Here is a 21,953-nt window from a genome sequence, read left to right on the forward strand (position 1 = left end):
GAATAGAACCACTTCAATACATGGAAAATAAAACTGGCTTTCATTATACACCAAAACCAAATGGTTTATTTTCCATATCGAATAACACAGAAATTAGATCCGAAAAAAATCCCATTAAGTCATGGTGCTGTCCCCCTGCCAAGTCAGGATGGTTATCTACAGTCTATTTCTACTTACACGGATATACTATAGCCTTTGCTAATTCTCCCCTTCCCTGGGAGCTTATTTCCCCTTCCCATAAATAACTGTACTCACAGGTTTGGCTGCTCTTTGTCAGCATAGCAGAATAAGAGAGGGCTCAGGCTCCGGGCCAGCTCGTGTTCTTCAAACTGGCCTGCAGCATCCGTCTTTGCATTGTCCTGTCTGAAGATCAGTGGTAGCCCTTTAGGAAGGAGGGGAAATATTTATATCAATCCCACCCAGTATATCCAAGACAGATGCAAATAATAAAAGGAAAAAATATCATCAAGGGGGAAAAAAGTGATGACTGAATTTATTCAGTGGACTCAGTCGTTGTCCAAAAGGCCAGTCTTGACCATGATTAAAGCACTTCTACGGAGTGAGAAAGGTTCAGCAGCTTACACTGTTGAGCTAATCTGTTTGCATTGGCTCCATTTAGTGTGTGGAGCAAATAAATCTGAATTCCCATGACCGACTCCAAAGGCTGACTGGAGTAGCCTCTGTACATACCAGTTTTGTTAATCAACCAATACGGAGCTGAAATGAAGATCTTCAAAGATCCTTCTGCTCGACACACAATCCGGATGGTGAGGTTCAGCTGCCGCCGGTTGGTGTCATAGAGCCTCATTCTTACCATATAGTTTTGGGTTCCGGGTGGAATGAGCAATTCTTTGCAGAGTGGAAAATTCTCCAGGGACACCCCTAAAGAAAGATAAAACTACTGTCTTTCTGAGTTTCACTTTATAGTTTGTCAAAAGAGCCCACAGCCAAACTAAATTTGATTCCTCTTGGAAAAGTCAGTAACTACAGTATTCATTCAACTGGCGGAAACCTTATTAGAATGGCCATCTCCCTTTAGCTGGGGTGAGAATAAATATGGTCTAGAAGTCACACTAGAGAGTCTGAACCGTGTAATAATTAGAAGAATGAAAGTTATCAGTCACAGCTCTGGTTATTCAAGAGTTGACTACACAGGCCCTCAGCTGGGTGTCTGAAACCCAATAAACGCCAAGTATAGGATAAGAGTTAAGGTTTTCTGCAGCCTCACTGCCTGGCTTCAAATTCCCAGTCTGTCCTCACAGCTGTGTGACATGGGACAAGCTATTTAACTTCACTGTGTCCATCTGCCAAAAGGGGATAACAGCAGTATCTACTTCAAGAGCTTCTTATTAAAAGTGATGCTCCCTATAAACAATGAGAGTGAAGACAAGGAGTGCTCAAAGAGCCCATAGTGATGGAGGGTGGGAGGGCATTTCCATTCTACACAGGGGCTCAGTAAATATTTGTTGAAGAAACATTTAAATATCAGAGCAAAGACCTATTTTTTTTAAACAGACAAGTAGGGTTGCAGTATTTTTTCTTTTCGAGATTAAGCTCAAGCATTTACGTATTCAAAAATGTAAGCTTTTCCCTGTGGGACACGCTGCTGAAGTTCAGTGAGTTTCAGGTTCCTTATCAGTAAAATGGGGGCCACAGCTGTCTCTCTGCCTAAGACATCCATTGTTGTGAAGATCAAATGAGATGACAGAATGAAATCACTTACAAAACTGTAAAAAAGGTAAATATCTACATCCTTATTATTCAACATGTCTACAGCAGCCTTAAAGAAACATTCTTTCTGTCCCAAATCCGGAAGGACCCTCTTGCTACAAGAGGTACAGATTATCATAGTGACTCTCTCTACCTTCACTTCATTCATCCCTACAACTGAAAATGACTTGATGTATTAACTATTCCAAACCTCAATGTCTTCATCAGTAAAATGGGACTCATAACTACTGCTGTAAGGATTACACGAGAATATGTGTGTCAAAGTATTTGACATACTGCCTGGGATACTGAGCGTGCTTGGCAAACGTTTTTGCCCTTTCCTAAAAGAGGAGAGATATATGATTTTGTTCATTCTACAGCTGGTAAAAAGCATGGTTTGAAAAGACAAAATGACTTCCTTTGAGCAACACAAGAAAAAAGGTTATGTTGAGTGCTTGCCTTGAGATCTTTTAGTTTTGTTCAGTTTTTTTGTTTCTACGATTTTCTATGTTAGAAGTTTTGCTTTTTTAACTGTATAAATCCTCTGAGCTGGCGCATTTTTTTCCTTTTGATGTGGATCATTGTTTAAAGTCTTTATTGAATTTGTTACAATATTTTCCTGTTTTATGTTTTAGATTTTTGGCCTGGAAGCACGTGGGATCTTAACTCTTCGACCAGGGATCAAACTCACATCCCCTGCATTGGAACGTGAAGTCTTAACCACTGGACCACCAAGGAAGTCCCTGAGCCAACTTACTGCAGTATTATATGTGCTACAATTCCTTCAAAATATATGCCAAATAGTCATAAGATATCCACTGACACTTTCACAGAATAATTACAAATAATTATTTGACTAAACCCTTACCCAGTTCAATGTTCTGGGAGGTATCAGCTGTATGGAGAGCCACCTCCTTGCCAGGTTTCAGTGTCCCATTAATGGGCATTCCTTTAACATAAAAATCAAGTTCACAAGGGAGCAAGTTGCAGATGACCACTGTCGGCAGGAGGTATATGGTATGCCCAGGCTGTCTGAAAATCTGTTTTGCACTGTCAGAAAATATGTTGGAGGGCATGTAATCTGGGTAATTCTCCTTCTTTATGGCCACACAAAACCTGTGATGACAAAATGGTGTAAAAATAATCAGCTTGAATAAAGAGCTTGAATTTTTTCTCCTTAGATGAGTCTGAGACAGGATAACATTTCAATGGTTCAATAATTTGGTAAGATATTTGCAATTTTCAGTCCAAACACATTTACTAAGGCATAATCAAATCACAGTAAAAAGTATGGATTTTACATGTTCAGTTTGATGAATTCTGACAATTATACACACCTCGATAAACACCACCCAAAACCAATTACAGAACATTTCTCTCATCCCCGAAAGTCCCCTCATATCCCTTTCCAATCAATATCCTCCCCCATCATTCAAGCAACCAGTTTCTGATAGTCATCATTATAAGTTAGCTGTGTCTGTTCTTGAATGGCATAAATGGAATGATACAGGATGTATTTACTCTTTCTGTGTGGGGTTTTTTTTTTTTTGCATTGAGTTTTAACCAGATTCAGCCATGTTGTTGTATGTGTCCGTATTTGGTTCATATGCCATTTTTTTAAAAACTCATTTTATTGATAACCAACTGGGTTGTATCTCCCGATCAATTTAGTGAGAATGGAAATCCTAACAATCCAATTCACGAACCTGATTGTTTTTCCACTTAGTTAATAGGTTTTCATTAATTTTGTTGCTGTTCAGTCGCTAAATCGTGTCTGACTCTTTTGCGACCCCATGGACTGGGGCCTACCAGGCTCCTCTAGCTGTGGGATTTTTCAGGCAAGAATACTGGAGTGGGTTGCCATTTCCTTCTCCAAGGGATCTTGCCGATCCAGGGATCAAACCCCCATCTCCTGCACGGGCAGGCAGATTCTTTACTATCCCTCAGCAAAGCTTTGTAATTCTTAGGGTAAAAGACTGGTATATCATTCCCTAGACTGATTCCTAAATAATAAAAATTTTTGGTGCTACTGTAAATGGTGTTTCTTAAAATCACATTTTCCATTTGTTCACGGCTAAAATATAAGCATATAATTGATTTCCATAGGTTGATCTGGAATTCATAAGTCTTGATAAAATAAAGTCTCATACTTTTTAAAGGGCTTCCCTGACGGCTCAGTTGGTAAAGAATCTGCCTATAATGCAAGAGACCTGGGTTCAATCCCTGGATGGGGAAGATCCCATAGAGAAGGGAACAGCAACCCACTCCAGTATTCTTGCCTAGAGAATCCAATGGACAAAGGAGCCTGGTGAGCTATATAGTCCATAGGGTCACAAAGAGTTGGACATGACTAAGCAATTAACACACACATGCTTTAAAAAAAAAAAAAAAAACAAACATTTATCAATTTTGAATGTTAAGCTTATTATATTACTGGGATAAACTTCACTCCCTGGATTCTATTCAGGAGTATTCTGTTAAGAATTTTTGCCTCTCTTCATGGTGGAATACTAGTTTGTAGTTTTCTTTTTTTCTTTCTTTAATAATAACTATATCACTTTTGGTATCAGGAATGCTGGCCTCTTAAAATAAGTCAAAACTATTCCCTCCTCCCCTAGTTTCTGAAAGAGTCTGCAAAGAGCTTGTCTGATTTCTTCCCTAAATGTCTGTAGAATTCACTAGTGAAGTTTTATGGTCCTAAATGTTCTTTGTGTGAAGCCTTTGTATTATAAATTAAATTTCTTTAATAGATATTGGGTTATTTGAGTTTCCTATTTCTTTTTTGTGTTAGTTTTGGCGATCTGTATCTTTCAAGAAATTTATCCTTCCAGTGTGGAATTTATTTACATAAAATTGTTTATAACAAATCTTTTAATATCTGTAGGGTGGGTCTAGAGCAATTCTTTTTCTCTACTCCTTATACGGACAATTTGTGTTTTCTTGCCTCGCAACATGATTGGTCTTATTAGAGGTTTATCAAGCTTGTGAATCTTTTCAAAAAGCCAATTTTGACACTGTTAATTTTTCCTATTGTTTATTTCCTACTTTGTTGATTTTCATACTTCTTTTCTTTTCCTATTTCTCTGTGTTTAGTTTGCTCTTCTACGTTAAGGAAGAAGTTTAGAGCAGTGATTTTACGTCTTCCTGACTTCCTAATGTGAGCATTAAAAGCTACACATTGCCCTTTAGGACTGCCTTTGCTTCATCCCCCATATTTTAATATGCCTAGTTTTCATTAGTATTCATTTAAAAATATTATTTTCTTTGTGATATCTTTTTAACCCACAGGTTATTAGAAATGTATCGCCTAATTTGCAAATATTAGGGGTTTTGTAAGCACCTTATTGTCATTGGTGTCTAACTTAATAACTATCACAATAATGAAATACATTGTGAGGGGTTTCAATTCTTTAATATTTGTTGATCTTTGTTTTATGGCCCAGGAGATGGTCTCTTCTGATGAATGTCCGCAGATACTTGAAATAAAAATGCAACTGGAATCGATGGTTAAAATGTTTCATAAATGCCAATTTTAACAAGCTGCCTAACAGCACTGTTCAAAACCATTTATATCTTTATTGTTTTTTCATTTTATAAGTCACCAAGAGTAGTCTGTTAACAACTGGTAAATCTGGATAAAGGGTATACTGGCATTCTTTATATTCTTCTTGTTCTCCTTTATCATCTTCTTAAACTAAGTATATGCCTGTCTTTGCTATAAAGGAAACTAAAGCTGATCATCTCTCATTTAAACAAGTTTAAAGTCTAAGTTTAGAAAGATCTCACAATAGCAATCCAGTGTTTTTTCTAACATTGACTCTAGTATCATATTACTTGTACTCTTCAGAAGAGGAAATGAGGAGTCTACACGACAATTTTGTCAAAGTCCCCAAGAAAAGCCAGTATTAGATGTACCTTTACCCACATTCCTTTGAAATCTGTCATTTGAAAATTTCCCACCTCTAGGATTTTGCTCCCCAATGTAGGAATCAGAACTTGCCATTGTTTTTTCTTCCCTCTCCAGATATGTACTCTTTTTAAAATAAATAAATAAATACACACACACACACACACACACACACACACACATATGCTTATATATCTATTATCTACATCAGGTCTTAGTTGAGACACTTGGGCTTAGTTGCTCTGTGGCATGTGGGATCTTAGTTCCTGGACCAGGGATCAAACCTGCATCCCCTGCATTGCAAGGTGGACTCTTAACCACTGAACCACAAGGGAAGTCCCTTTCCATGTCTTCTCTTTAAGCTGATGCAGACAGACCACTTTCTAATCACATATGTGTGAGTACTGGGTTTGTGGTTATTTCTCCCATGAATATTAGGTGGTAAGTAACAGCCATTCTCCTGCCCAGGGTTAACTCTTGAATTTTTATGAACTCTAACACTTAAGAAGTAAGAACTTTAGGGTTTTCAATAAGCACAAATGAATCACTAAGGGTCCTCAGAGAAAGCATAAAGGGAAAAAAAATGGCAAAATCTACATGGCACTACCGTGCCATGCTTACCTGAAGAACCGGCTTTTCTCCGTGTCCATGGAGTGGCATTCTCGTTTGCTGCTACTGACTTCAGCAGTCTTCACTACATTGGTCCAGTGAATAGGAGCTTTACAGAAAAACACACCCAGTCCTTTGGGCCGGGCCTGCAGTCTCCAAGAAGTAAGGTGTAAAGGCACAGCAAAAGAGTCTCCTGGCATGATGGCAGGAAGGACCACGGGCTCTGCCACAGAAACACATGTTAGCACTCAGGCATGTCTCCCACCCCGAAGTCCAGCTCAGGGTACAAGGAGGCAGTGTCAGAACTCACTGTCTGGAGCTGACGGGCTGTCCAGTCTCAGTTCCATCGGCGTCTCAAGTCTGTTCTTCACAATGAGGGCTGATCGGACGGTGATCACCTTCCGAGCACTGCCTTCCATTGTCACTGCAAAGACGACCCGGACGGGTGGGAGTGAAGAGAACTATGGAAAAGAGAGAAATAATAAAAAAAAGTGTGGCATTTGAAAATCACGCCAAGTATAATAATAGTGGTCAGAAGGCCTACATAAAGCATCTTACTGTGACTATATATCTTCAGTGAAATGAGTCATTAAGCTCTAAAACCACTCTGCTTTAATAGGAGTGAATATCCTTTAATACCCACTATTATAACAGCCAATTCTGAAGAGCTATTTGTACTGGCATGCCTTTCCTAGGAAGAATAACTTTTTTTCCTAAATGTGATGAAATTTACTCAACATGTCCATACACTGTTTGTTGACATACGTATAAAAAGCCAACATTTGGATTTCAAAGAACTTTAAAAGAAAACTTCTTCACAATGATAATAATCTAAGTTCTGCTCAATAATCACTTTTTTTTAACAGGACACCAAGGTTCATAAAACTCAAGGTACTAGCTGTTCACTCACTCAGTCGTGTCCAACTCTTTGAGACCCCATGGACTGCAGCATGCCAGGCCTCCTGTCCTTCACTAAAACCCGGGATTTGCTCAGTATCCATTGAGTCAATGATGCCATCCAAGATACTAGAGGAAACTGATCTATTTCTGATCTTATAGGTGCAGCCACTGTTTCCTATTTGTGTTCATGTATCCATGCACACATTTAACACACACTTTGTGCCACTACCATGTGCCAAGAATTTAGGGTTTTGTTTTTTTTTTAAATATAAAATTTCACATTAGGTAAAATAGAAGGTTTTTAAAACTATTACTCTGAGTACTCAGAATATATTGATACTGCTTTTTTTTTTATTGGAGAAATAAACGACACGACAGCTAAGCTTTCCATACTGCTAGTTTTTTCATTAAAACAAACACTATGTGAAAACCAACCTAAGAAACAACCGAAGGAAAAGATCCATGTTTTAAATCAAAACTTCCAGGTAGTTCCAACGCAAAGGAAGAGTACAGATAAACGTACCCTCATGTTTACTGCAGCACTATTTACAAGAGCCAGGACGTGGGAGCAACCTAGATGTTAGTTGACAGAGGGATGGATAAAGAAGCCGGAGTACATATATATAATGCAATACTACTCAGCCATAAAAAGGATTGCATTTGAGTCAGTTTTAGTGAGGTGGATGAACCTAGAGTCTGTTATACAGAGTAAGGTAAGTCAGAAAGAGAAAAACAAATATTGTATATTAACACATATTATATCTAGAACCTAATATGATGAACCTATTCGCAGGGCAGGAATAGAGACTCAGACACAGAGAGCAGACTTATGACACAGCGAGGGCAGGAGAGGGAGAGAGTAGCACTGAAACATGTACATTACCATGTATAAATACACAGCTAATGGGAAGGAGCTATGTAACACTGGGAGTTCAACCTGGTGTCTGTGATGACCTAGAGGGGTGGGATGGGATGCGGGTTGGGAAGGAGGTTCAAGAGGGAGGGGACATACATATACCTATGGCTGATTCATGTTGAGATATGGCAGAAACCAACACAATATTGTAAAGCAATTATCCTCCAATTAAAAACAAATAAATTTTTTAAATTAAAAAAGAAAAAAAAATTTAAGGTGGAGTACAGCCTCCTAGAGTGTTATCAAAAGGACACAATTATCATGAAAGCCTCTGCTGACCCAGCCCAGCAAAGCCCGGGAGAACGAGGGCCCAGTAACAACTGTCTTAAATCTGGATCTTGTTGCCTCTATGCTTATCTGAAATTTCACATTTTAAAACTTACTATCCTCAGGGAGAAGAAATTACAAGCAAAAACCACAAAACAGCCTTTTAATGTCATCCTGTGGTGATGTTTCAAAAATCAAATGGGGGAGGGAAGCTTACTATTTTTCATTCTGAGTTACTTTCATGTTGACCTTTGGGGGAAAACCTGTAAAATACATATAGCTGTACAAAGGTTAATTTATATTTAACTTAGAAAAAGAGACCTTGGACCAAACCATTTGCCCTTTTTCCCTCCTTCCCTATAATATTCAGTCTCACATACCAAGTTAGGTGAAAACATTTCCTTGCAAGTTCTTTTAAAAGGAAGGAAATCATTAACAGAAAATGAAAAAGATAAATTCCAACCACAGAGTCCAGCGGTCATCAGGAGCTATGTGTGCATTCAGTAAACACAGTGATACAGAAAAATCATACTCACATAAACTTGGGGATGGATAATATTTGTCCTGCTGCTCGGGCTGCCGATCTAAGAAAGATCCCCAAAGTCAAAGAATCAGTACAGAGCTAAGACACAGACATCGTTAAATTCAATGACAACTTGAGTTGTTTGCAAGGGCGATGTTTATAAATACTCCTGGGTAAAGTATGGTCTACTATGAAGAAAAAGCATCTTGGAAGATATGAAAAACAATATTCCTTTTACAATCATTCAATATACACAAAATTCTCCAGGATACATCAAGACAATAGAAAGGTGTCTCTGGGGGGAATTGGTCCTTTTGTTCCTAGATGTGAACTTGGGCAGAAAAAAGTAATCTTGAAAGAAAGCTTCTTTTTCTAAGAAACTTGGGGCACGAGACGGACCGTGAAAACATCAGTGTCTTTCAAGAACATATTTCATGAAGCAAGCGAGCATGAGGAAAGCTCCCACATCTCTGCAAATCTGTGCTTTCCTAGTCACCACTGGCTACTCAACAAGGAACACCATTACCCCTCGAAGTATGACTGTCTGGCAAGAGTACCCACGGTGGTCCTATCAGCTGGGATGTCAGCCTCCACCTGCACATTCTGGTCAGGAATGCTGCATTCTCCAGGCTGGCCTCCAACCTCTAGAACTACAGCTGGGTAAAATCAGGGCCAGGGTATGTAAGAGGATGTGTGACCAGAAAATAAACAACAACGGACATCCGTCTTTATGCCAGAGAGGAGAATTTGGAGACACAGAGCTAGAAGGATCAAGGAGTAGCCTCATTAAAGTGTAGTGAAGATAGAATATAAAGGAAGCATAATGATATGTGGAATAAAGACAATGTATGTTTGGCAAGCTTGTAAATTGCCAATTGGTTTAGGTGAGGATAAAATGGAGTTGCACAGGTAGGGTAATATGTGTTGATGCCAATTTTAGGTCCTGTTTTTCTACTAAAACTAACCACTGGCTGGCTTATCTATATGGTGATTATCAGCGCCTATGACTGACCCAAAATAATCTTGGGTATTCTTCCCAGCGCTAAGAAAAACAAAGAACGAGAAAGTTTCATTTACAATGGATAGCCAACAAGGACCCCACTGTATAGCACAGGGAACTCTGCTCAGTGTTATATGACAGCCTCGATAGGAGGGGAGTTTGGGGGAGAATGGAAATGTATGGCTGAGTCATTCTGCTGTCACCTAAAACTATTACAACATTGTCAATCAGGCTATACTCCAATATAAAATTAAAAGTTAAAAGAAGAAATAAGATTTCACTAGAGCAAGGCTACTACAGGCCTGTCTGACTGCCTGGCTTTGAGGGTGTGTGGCCAAGGCACAACCCTGCCACTGAACACCCTTGCCACAGCCACACACCGTAGAGGACGAGGAATTCTTATCTGGTGCAGCGTATCGGAAAAAGGTCCCGACTTTGTCCACAGACACTGGGCTCACTTGCTCCCAGCCATTCACTCTTACTTGCAGCTGATGGATCCGGAGGTCATGGGTGTGTCTGTCAGGCAGAACACGGAAAAAGACATTAAGCACAATCCTATCAAGGGAGGAGTAGAAGCAAAGCCTGAAATCGGATTTACTGCATAATGACATAAAAACCCAGCTGGCCAAACTTTTTGGTGATTACCTAATGCAAGGGAAATCAAGAGGATATTTTTAACTGTGTCTTATGCTTAAAACAAAACTGCAAGATGTACAGAGCTTGAGTAAGAGTGGCAACTGCCCTCCCTCTGTACAAACCAGATGAACTAGCTCAGGTCTGTTTTCCACCCACCCCTACACTTGAACCTTTATGAAATGATAACATCAGCTAAAAGTGGGACAGTAGGGTAGTGAAAATGCTGCACTAGCAATGTAATCACACAACCACACTCTTGGAAATGCCTAAAACGACATTTTCTCCTTGGTTCTTTTGTGGAATCTCCAGCTTCTCTCAGAACCACACTCAGTCACTGGGCTTCAGTCCTAGAAGCTTACAGACAGGGTAATGAGACACAGAGCCCGCAGGGTTTTAGGGCTAAAGCGCTCTGCTGAAACTGCAGCAGAAGGCAGTGGGCAGAACAGGAGGAACGGGAGGAAATTGCACATTTAATTCTATTTTAGATTCTGCCTAATTCAAGCCAGAAGCCTGAAATGAGGAATTGGACTCGAGGCTGACAGGAAGGGAAGAGGGGAGGGAGGCAGGGAGTGGGGGACAGGATGCCAAAGGGGGAAACGCCAGAGAAGGCATTTATTTCAATGAATTCAAGCAGAAAGGTGGGACTTGAAATGAGTTACAAAACATGGAAACGGAAATGACAAAAAAGCCAAACCGCTCCTACAACAGAGGCAGTGCTTATTAAGAAATACAGCGAATGGTTCTATAATTAGCTTCTCCAGGAACTCTGTGGAACAGAAAAATGCTCACCACTCTTCCCTGGAAATTCTAACATGGTTTCCAGGTACATGTGCCCAGCGCAGAGATTTTTTTTTTATAAACTGTTTTTTTCCTAAAAATCACTGGAGGCACCCAAGTTCAGAACTCTTGCCATTAGGGAGTAATGTGCACAGGCGCAGAGCTATATGGAAGGAAGAAGTGTCTGAGCAGCACGTCTGCATACAAAGAATCAACGCACCAAGAACACATGTGACCACAGAAGGCTGAAGCCAGTCTCTGAAATTTTAGATGTTGAGGCGCAAACGCTCAAATCTTAACTGTTCAGTATCCACCAGACAGCCCTTCTACTTAAAAACGTTGGCAAGTAAAAGAACATTTTATTATACATTTTACAGCCTGTCGGTTACCAGGCACAATGTTCTTTCGCATTTATTCCCAGCCTTCGGCTGGTGGCCTTGAGTGCATCAAGTGCATCAAGTAGTCTCCCTAAGTGAGTTATTCTTAGAATGAGAGTATCTTATGCAGCTTCCCTGGGGGTCCACCGGTTAAGAATCCTTCCAATGCAGGGGACATGCGTCTCACCCCGGTCTTGGAACTAAGATCCCTCATGCTATGGAGCAACGAAACCCATAAGCCTCAACGACTGAACCCACACACTCGAGAGCCTGAGCCTCGCAACTAGAGAGTCCATGCACCATAACGAAGACCCCACATGACACAGTGAGGATCCCTCGTGCCACAGCTAAGGTTTGACACAGCCAAATAAGTAAATATTAAGAAAAAACCGGCTTTGCTTCCTAAAACCATCTGCTTGTTGAAAGGGTACATGTGTAGCTTAAAACTCACTGTGCTTTGATAATGTTTTTCATAAGACCATGTCACCACTCCATCATGAAAACCAGCTAGGATGCAATGAACTGGAGAGCAATGATCTGTCTATGCTTCAAAAGTAGTTACATGGAACATACCAGTTACCACCTCACATGTCAAATAAAGGGATAACTGATGGAAAGAAATGTATTCCCAAATAGTCATTATATTTTTTAAAAAAGGAAACACTGGTTTTCTAAATGCCTTTTAAAAATAAATCATTAAAGTCATTAACAAAGGAAAGTGAAGAGGCAAAACTGGGACAATTATTTATATATATATATATATATATATATATATATCCCCCCCTTTTTTTTGAGGCAAAAAAAAAACCACGTTTTACCTGTGTCTTAGCTTTCCTCTTGCTTCAAATTCAAAGGGAATCTCTTCACCCGTCAGGACTTCTCGCCACTCGCTAACATTGTGAGCATCATCAAGAAGTGTCCCGTTCCCTTCCGGAACCACCCCTGGACTCCCGCTGTGAGACAGTGCAGCCCTGGAACCAAAGCAGACGGTATCAGCTAGTCTCTCTTTCTCTCCACCTCCCTCTCACCCAGAACTCAGGGCTGGAAGCAGAAACCCTCTCAGGATGCAATTTGTAGCAATAAGGCCATATAACCTGGCTGCAAAAGAGGACCTTAAAGGTCAATAACTCAAGTTAACTTCATAACCAATCACAACATTTGAAACTTTACAAATAGCTGGAAAGCAATCACTGCAGAATCACCTGCTGCCAGCAGTAGAGTCTGGTACCCTAGGGGTTATGTAAGCTAGTTGTGACTTTTAACTATAGTATTAGAAAACCTGAATGAATTTCTTGGCCAACCCAATATTTAAGTGACTTTTTTTTTAAGTGACTATTAACTAAAAAGTGACTTAAAAAAAAAAAGTTTCTTCTGGAGCACTACCATACTTGGTGGAGGCAGGAGAAATACATTCTCAAATCAACTGATTCTGGTCCTCATTTCATATACTTCACTACTAAACTGGGAAGATAGGCCTGCATTTGGAAAGCTGAACCAAGGTCTAAATCGGCAGAAAGTTGTTAGAGAGCCTTCTCACTTGGTTTAGGTGAACTCATTTGTTCTCCCAACTCTACCCAGTTCCACCTAGACTCAAGTGTGCTGCAGGTTTGGAAGATAATTCGGGGTAGAGGTGAGGGATGTGAGAGGTATTTTCAGGCAGTTTTGGAAGAAAAATGGGCAAAACATTTGATTTCATAATAGCATACAGCTTCTCTTAAAGGGGGAAGTAGAAATGAAGACCAAGGAGAAAGGATGGAGTGACTTTTCTTTCACATCCTTAAACTGCTCAACTTTTACTTTAAAAACAATGGATGCCAGGATCAAGATCACAGTTTGGATATTTCAGAGTCAAGATCTACTTCTCTGACTACAGACTCTATGTAAAACCAGAACCTCCATCATAAGTCTCAGCAAGACAGCACATTATTGATTCAAATGCAATGGATCCTAAGAGCCTCACGGAGGGCCCGCCTTGCTCTGCCGGGTTGGTACACAGGAGCCTGCGGTGATAGAGATGGCACCGGGTGACAGATCCCGTGTTCCTTACCTGGTGGGCGTGGTGGTCAGGAGCCTGCGGTGATAGAGATGGCACCGGGTGACAGATCCCGTGTTCCTTACCTGGTGGGCGTGGTGGTCAGGGTGGCAAACCACAAAGTACAGCCTGTATGATTCCTCAGAGCAAAAGGGACAAACGGCTGCCGGCGCTTAGGGGCTTTCATCTCTGCTGTGAGCAAACAGAAGGATGTTAGCGCACGCCCTGATCTGTGCAGCAGAGACCCTCCCCACACCTGGAGGCAGTGCCCACCATGGCCTCTTGTGCAGAGGCTGATAGTGGAGAGAAAAAAGAACGAAGCACCACAGGTGTGCTGACAGGCCAAGCAGGACATCTCCATGTACTCTGCCACCTACTATGAGATGACTCAGTCCCCCAACAACTGACTGTGACGGTTGACAAGTCTCACCTCACAATTCTCCCGTGATTCTTATGGGCCGTAACTCAGGAGAAGGCATTAGACCTAACACGGCTGGCATCAAGACAGACAGACATGAACCTCCACTGCTTCCAAGAAAGCCATTCTAAATGGATAACCTGAACTGCAGCAAGACAGAACACGTGTACTTGTATCACTTTGTCCAAAACACTTGTACTTTCAGGAAGCTCTCTTCTGTATAACAGTTACCCTTGAGTCATACTAAGCACATTTATAAAAAAATAAAAACATCCTTTCCTGTTCTCTTACATATGCAGTTGTGGGCTTTCCTCTCTGGAAGTTCAAAAAGATAACTATCCCAAAGCTATTTAAGTGAAGTTTTTAGCTCATTTTTCTGGCACAGATATCCTCACCATCTGTATTAGGCAGGTTCTATGGAGATGCCAAGAGGAACACAAAATATGGTTTCCTTCACAAAGCAGCTTCTAATTGGGGAAACTGGAGAGAAACACTGATCCATATGAGCCAATTCTAGGGGGAGCTGGACCTGATGATGAACACTGGAAACAGACTGAGGAAGGCTCTCCGGTGCCCTTGCGGCCTGCTGCGCACTCCTGGGAGCACAGGCCCTGGCTCCTACTGGGGCCTGTGCTCCCTCTACTGGCCGCACGAAGAAAGAGCGAAGTGGGAGCAGGAACTACGAAGGCAGCAGCAGCCCAGGAGCCTCCAGGCTGACGTGCTCAGCAACACACACCCGGCCTACAAAAACCGGCGAGGCCCAGTCTTACTCTGTTCTGGTTTTAAAGCACAAAGACAGCCCTCGGAAGACCAGGATCCAAGTGGTCTGCAGCTGTGGAGAAAATGACAGCTGGAGGTGCCTGCAGTTGCCGGCTGAGAAGACTACAGCAAAATTCAATTCATCTTCTAGGACCATGTGTTTCCGGCCAGCAAAATCAAGAAGGCCAACCCCACCAAAGCCTGCCTTTCCCACCTCTCGCGTACGGCACAGGGGCAGTAGGGTTAAGTCAGTGTCACATCTTCTGAAAAGTAACTACTGTTTCCTTTTCCCTTTGTAGCTTCTCAAGTTTTCAGAAGTTAGTGCTCTACACACGCCACAACAAGCCATTTCAGGTTAAGACAAGTTCTGTTCTGGTAAGAACGGCTCAGGGGAGTCTAAGTTAAGTGAGTAGGCTCCAGCGTGTTCCCACAACTTAGTGGTTAGCTTTTTAGAGACACCCCAAATGCATCTAAATATAATCTCCACCTAGAATATGCTCATTTCTCATCCCAATGGCCTCACTTAGTTCCCAAGGCTTGATTTAAAAAAAAAAAAAATCAAGTGTTCAACAAGTTGAAAATTAAGGAGTAGCTGTGAGGCTGCTGACAAGAGCAGAGGGGGAGTAAAAAATTTAAGAGCTGTCAGCAGGGTAAACAGTACTCACTGTGGCACCTTGAAAGGAACCTCCCTCTCCTTGAGCCAGAGAGCAGCTTTACTGAAGGAGATAAAGGGCCCAGGAGGAAAAGAAGCCAGATGTGCTTTCATATCCCACTGTGAGCCAGACGCTAAGTTTCCATTTGCAAATTAGATTTAAAAAGAACAGGTGGCAAATAGCTTTGATCACACTGTAACATGGAATAAAGTGCTAGGAACCCATATAAAGGTATTCACGAGTATATGGCTGTGAAATTAAATAGCCTAGGTAGGCACACTGCTAAGGTCCCCAAGCTGATTGTGTGGATTGCACATACCCGCAGAGACTTCAACAGCCTGCCTCACTGAGGATAAAAATACGTGGAGAGGCTCACAAGTCTAAACTCACAGGGGAAGGAGCGGACATCTTCCACACTTAGAGTCCAGATCAGCTGTGTACCTGGCTTGGGCATAGCGCCACAGGACAAAAGCCCCCCTCTTTGGGGGGCTCACCAAAGAGAACAGGATTCCCTGGTGGCCTCAGAAACCTCCTTTGGTGACCAGACCTAATTGGTTCACAGGCTGAAAGAACCCCAAGCTCCTCACGTCCACGTTTAGTTTAAATAGCTCCAGCTGAGGCAATGTCTGCCCTGTGGACCTGATCCCCAGGGAAATGTGACCATTATACACAGTGCAGGTTCTAATGCTCTGTATGCAGCTCAGCCTATGAGAAAGGACCTGGCTTGTAAATCATGAGAAATAAAGTCCCAGGCCTCTCATGTGAATGGAGGCAAATTACTTAGTCTCTCTGAGCTTTTGTCCCCATGGACTACACAGGAATAATGCTCTGCTTAGCCCAAAAGATGAAATAACAGATAAAGAAAAACTTAGAAGTATAAATTCATGAAACAATGAAGAATCAAGCCTGGGCTTTGGGAGCCCTCTTCACGAACATCAATCCTAGCAAAACCTTTCAGGAAAAAATCATAGTACTGCCCTCATTTACTAATATCCCTGTTCTGAACTCCTAGTAGATGAAGCTCAAAAGGTATATTTTTACAAAATACACTATGACCCAGGATCTGGTGGTGGTAGCCAAGGACAAACATAAATCATTCACATTAAACTGCACTCCTTCACACAAAAGAAGAACTGAACATTTTGGGATTCTAATTCCTTGAAGTTTATGATGTCTGCCTCTCATATTTACTTACCAGTCAAATTCTCAAGAACCCTTAAAGGATCAGAGATAGAAACAAAGAACATTCTTTTTTCTACCTCCTAAGAACCTCAATTCATTTCTAAGGAAATTAAGTTTTTTGTCTAAGCAATTATTTGCTGGAAATTTTTTTCTGAGCTCCATTCCTGATCATCATAGCTCCTACTCCACACCGCCCTTTGCATTACCATGAGAATAAACATTCACAGAGTAGCCTATAAACAAAGACTTGCTGCAGGGCTTGATGGAGGACAGTTGTCTTGATTTTCAGTATAGACCTCACCTCTAACTGACACTGGATGTTTCTGCATCATACACTGTGGAGTTGATTTCATTTCCACTAAAGGTTAAAAAGCAGACGCAAGAGACAGAATAAGAATCAGCGTGTCACTTCCTTCTAATACAAGACGGCACTTTGTCCATTAGTTGGAAATGATCTTTCCTGTTACTCAAACAAAGTACTCATAACTGGGTATACCCCCATTTGGCTCCCGTGTTCACAGAAAATAAGATGTACAAGGCAGTTCTTGAAACAGGAAAATAAAGCAAGCCCTCGCTTGGCTGTACTGTACCTCTAGCATAGATCTGGTGCTCTAGGTTAGTCAGACTGGCTGTACTCCTAGTTCTAAGGTAGACAAGGGGGAGGCCTGGTAGACAGGAGAGACAAAGTTAGAGGGTGAGAACCAATACAGCGAAAAAGAAGATTCGTCTCCGAAACATTAGCGCAAACAGTGTACATTACAAACACAGCAAGCATCATGCACTTATTGGCTCATTCCTTTGGTGATCACTAGGCGCTCACGAGGCACTTGATGAGGTGAACCAGACAGCTTTAATGCTGGCTTTTACTATGGAGCCTGTGTCAACAGAGCATGCTCCTTTTTTTCTCTGTTGGGGAAAGAAAATGTACTCACATTCACTTGGAACAGAATGACCAGCCTTTTGAGGATTTTTAATTTAAAGCATGCTTGTTCTCACACGGCATAGAAAAGTTACCAAGAACAAGCAGTACAGATTTTAGTGGGAGCTGCTCCGCTCCAATTGGAAACGGTGGTAGCAGTAGAATGCTAGCCCCCCACAGGTCTCAAAAATTCAAGAGGAATAATCAGCCTGTATTCCAAGGCTATAGTCTCAGCTGAGGAGTTATGTCATGGTCTTACTTACATTACATGTTAACCATGAACATTTCTAGAACATGTTTTTTTTAACATTTCCATAAAAGGTCCCTGATTACAAAACTAATGAATTAAGGTGCCATGCCATCCAGGTTTACCTACGGAATCTCAGCCCTTACTGAGCAAAGCCAATGATAATGTCCAAAAAGAAGCCATTATTTTCTTTCCCAGCCAAAGAAACAGTAAGAAATCAGTGGCTCCCTTAGGCTGAACTTCATATTAAGAACCTCTAGTTCAACGGCTTATTTTGAAGCTGGCCTGAATAAAATGCACAAATCTGGGGGGGATCATTACTAAATATTCCAGAGTAAGAGCTGAAGGTTTGTGATTTTTCAACAAGATCCAAACCGACTGACGTTGGAAACAAATGCCCAACAATTACTTTAGCAGGCCTAGTAGAAGCATACAATCCCACTTGCTATTCTATCATCCAAGAAGTCTAAATAAGAAGAGAGTTTGGAAATTTAGGTATGTTCACTCATGCCTAATTAAAAAGATACATTAAAACTTTATAAGCCTAAGTAACCACAAAAATCCATAAGTAAATAAAAATCTAGCCTTAATTTAGCACAGGCATTTACCATACGGTAGCTTATTAACTATAAAGAAGGAGGAGATGTTAAAATAAAAGGTGAGAGAGGGACAAAAGAAAGTCCTTCATCAAAATCCTAAAGATTCAGCCTTCTTAGTGTTTGCACTGAGTCTGGATTTAAGATCCCTCTGCATGAATAATGTTTTTAGAAACACACTCTTTAGGACACATTACATATTACAAAGATTATTTAGAGCCTTCTGGGTAGACTCCATTACATTCTCTCAACACACAAATAGGGAAGGTCAGAGGAGGAGCTAGAATTGAAACTGATGATATCTGAGAAGCCCTGGCTTCCAAGCAATGGCCTTGAGACTCAGAAGCAACAGCCTGGGAACACACAGAGCAAACAGAGCTGACGTGGCCTTGTTCCTCCTTCAAGAAGTACAAGGCAGATAGAAAATCCATTTATACACCCTGAGGAGAGAAGAACCAGTTCAAATACTTCGTACACTAAGAAAATCCATCTTCCCGTGACACGTTTGCAGACCAGATGGAATAGTTACGTATTCATGAGCTATGTGAAGTCCGGCCAAGACTCCCCAAAGAAACCACACTGAAAGAGCTGGGGCTGAGTTGAATTTGGATGACAATGGCTTGTGGAACAACCAAGGACCATGCCGTTGGCCATCACAACCTCCCCAGCTCGGAGGAAATCAGAGCTCCATGGGGAAGCGTTAAATAAGGAAAGAAAACATTGTTAACAGAGAACACACTGACTTCTCTATCGTTCAGAGGCTGGGCATTCAATTCTCTTCTCCTTTATAGTACAGCCCCCCACCGCCCCCCACCATGAAACAATTGCTTCCACGTGGGAGCCCGCCCTCCCTCTCTTCAAGAATATCCAAACTCTCTAATCTTTAGATTTAGACACCTGAAAAGATGTTCTTCAAAATTCAGGCCCAAAGTCCAGTTTGTTCTGCTGAGCAAAACACAAACTGACAAATGGCTGCCCCAGTGCATTTTCAGGTGCCCCAGTTCATGCGCCACGTGACCGGAATTCAGGAATGGCACACGGCAGGTCCTTCTCCTCCCACAACGGTGGAATGAGAGGTGAGAGGAAAAGTTCAGCCAGAAAAAAAAAAAGTCCCTTCCACAGAATAAAACAGTTGTAGAAGGCAATTGGAATTTCCTGTAGGTTTTTCCATAGAAAATGATGGTTCTATTTGAATTTCTCACTGAAACATGGCTGTGTAGGTCAAAGGTGATTTAGTCAGACATGTGCAGAGAAAAACCTTACTTTGTCCAAAGCATGGAGGATCCACTGATGAGCCCATCCAGTCTTCAGATGGGGTGGGGTCTACTTCCTTGTCCTGTTTACAGTAATCTGCCATCCACGATTCCTTGGTACTTATGTATTGGTCTAGGAAAAATTCCCCAAGGACATGGAGAACACAAATGGTAAAGATTGAGAGTTCAAGTCAGATCAATTCAATTCAGCAAAACAAGCTTTTATCGAATGCCTGCCTAAATGGGGGGCCCTATGCTGGACTCTGAGAAAACTGGTTCCCTAAGGAACCTCATGCTCCACTGGAAGAAATGAACATTAGCAAAAACAACCATCACCACAAAACTACCCCATACTGTGAAAGGAGATAAAAGAAAAATACAAACAAAGTGCTATGGGAACTTGTAACAGGGGAAGGTTTATTCTGCGTTGGAGAAGTGGAGGAACAACACAGCCAAGTGCATGGCAATCACCAGAGACGTGAGGACCTTTGTTATGGGTCTTGAAGCAGGGAGGGTTACCAATAGGACTAGACAGGATATTCCAGGCAGAAAGAACAGCACATGTAAAGACTTTAAGATGTGAAAGCACACGTCACATTTAGGGAACACAGAATACTGTGGTGTGACTCTGGTATAACATGCTGGGGTATAAGGGACATAGCAAAGAAGTCTAGAAAAGAGAACAACTTGCTTTGTGAAGAGCATGGCATGCCATGGTAAGGGGCAGGGTTTGGAGGCAGAAAGACCAGCTAGGAGGCCACCAAACTCAGGAGGCTGAAATCCAGCTGACAGTTCTCCGGAAGTGGCTTTACTTTTTCAACAGGATAATTATAACCGGAACAGCAGGTTAACAAAGTTATTACACACCACACTTGGATAAAGACCTTCTTTACTAATTAAAATATCACACTATTTAAACAAGGATGATTAGTTTCTGGTCTTCAGCTCCAGTATTTGGCTACAGAAACTATATTTCTTTAAACACTAAGAGGTCACAGCAATGTTTCTGGGTTTCAGCACAATTTTAGAAATAAGGAATTAAAGGTTAAAAAAATAAAATAGCTTTACCAATGACAAGAATGCTTTTTAGAGGATATTTTTAATTAGATAATCATAAGAAATATATCAATATAACTCTTTTGTTTGAGGTAAGCTCTTATTTACCATGGCTTTTCAAAACACTGTCCCAAACTTTATCTACACTTCCAGATGAACAGATTATATAAGAAAGAACAGAAAAGCCAAAATAATATAGAAGAATCATGAGATCTATTTACCATTACATTGCTGATATTAATGAAACCTACAAATGTAAAACTGTTTTTAAAACTTAGGAATCAATAAACGTCTGGTCCCGTTTCACTACACATTCTCTTAACTCTGACATGGAATAAGACAATGGATATTGTATGAGACTCAACCTAACACATACCCTGAACAAAGTTCACAGATTTGCAGAACAGTCTGCCCTCCATATCTGTGGGCTCTGCAGGCAGATACAGAGGGCCAACCATATTCACTGCACTAGGCCATTTTACACAAGGGACTTGAGCAGTCACAGATGTGGATGGGGGCAGGGGAGGTGAGGGGTAGGGAGTGTGGTGCTGGAACCAATCCCTTTGGATTCTGAGGCACAACTGTAGCATGTGTTACTATCACTCAGACACTACAGTGTTACCAAAAATCAGAGCCTACAGATCAGTAATTCAAACAGTGAGTAAGTTTCATGGTGAACAAAGGTACTATCTCACTGTGTGATAATGTTACTATTCTTCTGATATAAGGACAAGTATAGGGACAAGATTCTGACTCAATACATTGAATCCAGGAGTGTACATTTCAATATTGTCAAAGACACTTTCAGAGCTCATGCCATTAGCTTGACAACCCGTTAACCCGGTGATTTTTAGAGTTATATCAACGCGATAATTGATGAGAAACAGCACAGACAACTGACGTTGCTCTAAAGACAATCAAAATCATACATTTCAAGAATTATTCAGTGAATAGTGTGAGAGAAATGAATCTAAACTCACTTCCAGGACATTTAATAAACCCCAGTGGCCAAGCATCATGGGGAGAAACTTCATCATGGACATGGGTATTTCCCACATGGTCTAAGCTCTTGCTTAAGCACCAAGAGCACCAGCATAGGATGCTACTTCTGGAGCAATGAGGTAAGGAGCACCATGAAGCCAAGTTAGGGTTTATCAAGAAAGCAGCTGTGAGGAGTAAGCGATGTCTGGTACAGGCCCAGGCAATTGTTAAACCA

At 41.2% G+C, this 21,953-nt stretch overlaps 1 protein-coding gene across 15 annotated transcripts in view; it reads right to left on the bottom strand.

The window, feature by feature from the left end:
* Nucleotides 1-21,953, bottom strand: part of VPS13D (vacuolar protein sorting 13 homolog D) — a 267,380-nt gene that overhangs the window by 152,062 nt on the left and 93,365 nt on the right. For 8 of the 15 annotated variants that reach the window (XR_009595826.1, XM_042257230.1, XM_042257228.1 and 5 more), the window contains 11 exons: nt 19,692-19,814; nt 17,257-17,331; nt 13,741-13,846; nt 12,441-12,593; nt 10,213-10,348; nt 8,846-8,893; nt 6,537-6,687; nt 6,239-6,449; nt 2,579-2,826; nt 691-882; nt 256-382 (listed from right to left, as the gene is read on the bottom strand). Coding sequence is in view for 14 of the 15 variants with exons in the window: in XM_042257230.1 (XP_042113164.1) it covers nt 256-382; nt 691-882; nt 2,579-2,826; nt 6,239-6,449; nt 6,537-6,687; nt 8,846-8,893; nt 10,213-10,348; nt 12,441-12,593; nt 13,741-13,846; nt 17,257-17,331; nt 19,692-19,814 (1,570 nt within the window). In the remaining variant the exon portion in view is untranslated. The remainder of the gene's footprint in view (nt 1-255; nt 383-690; nt 883-2,578; nt 2,827-6,238; nt 6,450-6,536; nt 6,688-8,845; nt 8,894-10,212; nt 10,349-12,440; nt 12,594-13,740; nt 13,847-17,256; nt 17,332-19,691; nt 19,815-21,953) is intronic. The other 7 variants (XM_042257233.1, XM_060396483.1, XM_042257231.1 and 4 more) reach the window with 3 other exon arrangements.

The sequence above is a fragment of the Ovis aries genome, chromosome 12, assembly GCF_016772045.2.
Source record: "Ovis aries strain OAR_USU_Benz2616 breed Rambouillet chromosome 12, ARS-UI_Ramb_v3.0, whole genome shotgun sequence".
Classification (NCBI taxonomy): domain Eukaryota; kingdom Metazoa; phylum Chordata; class Mammalia; order Artiodactyla; family Bovidae; genus Ovis; species Ovis aries.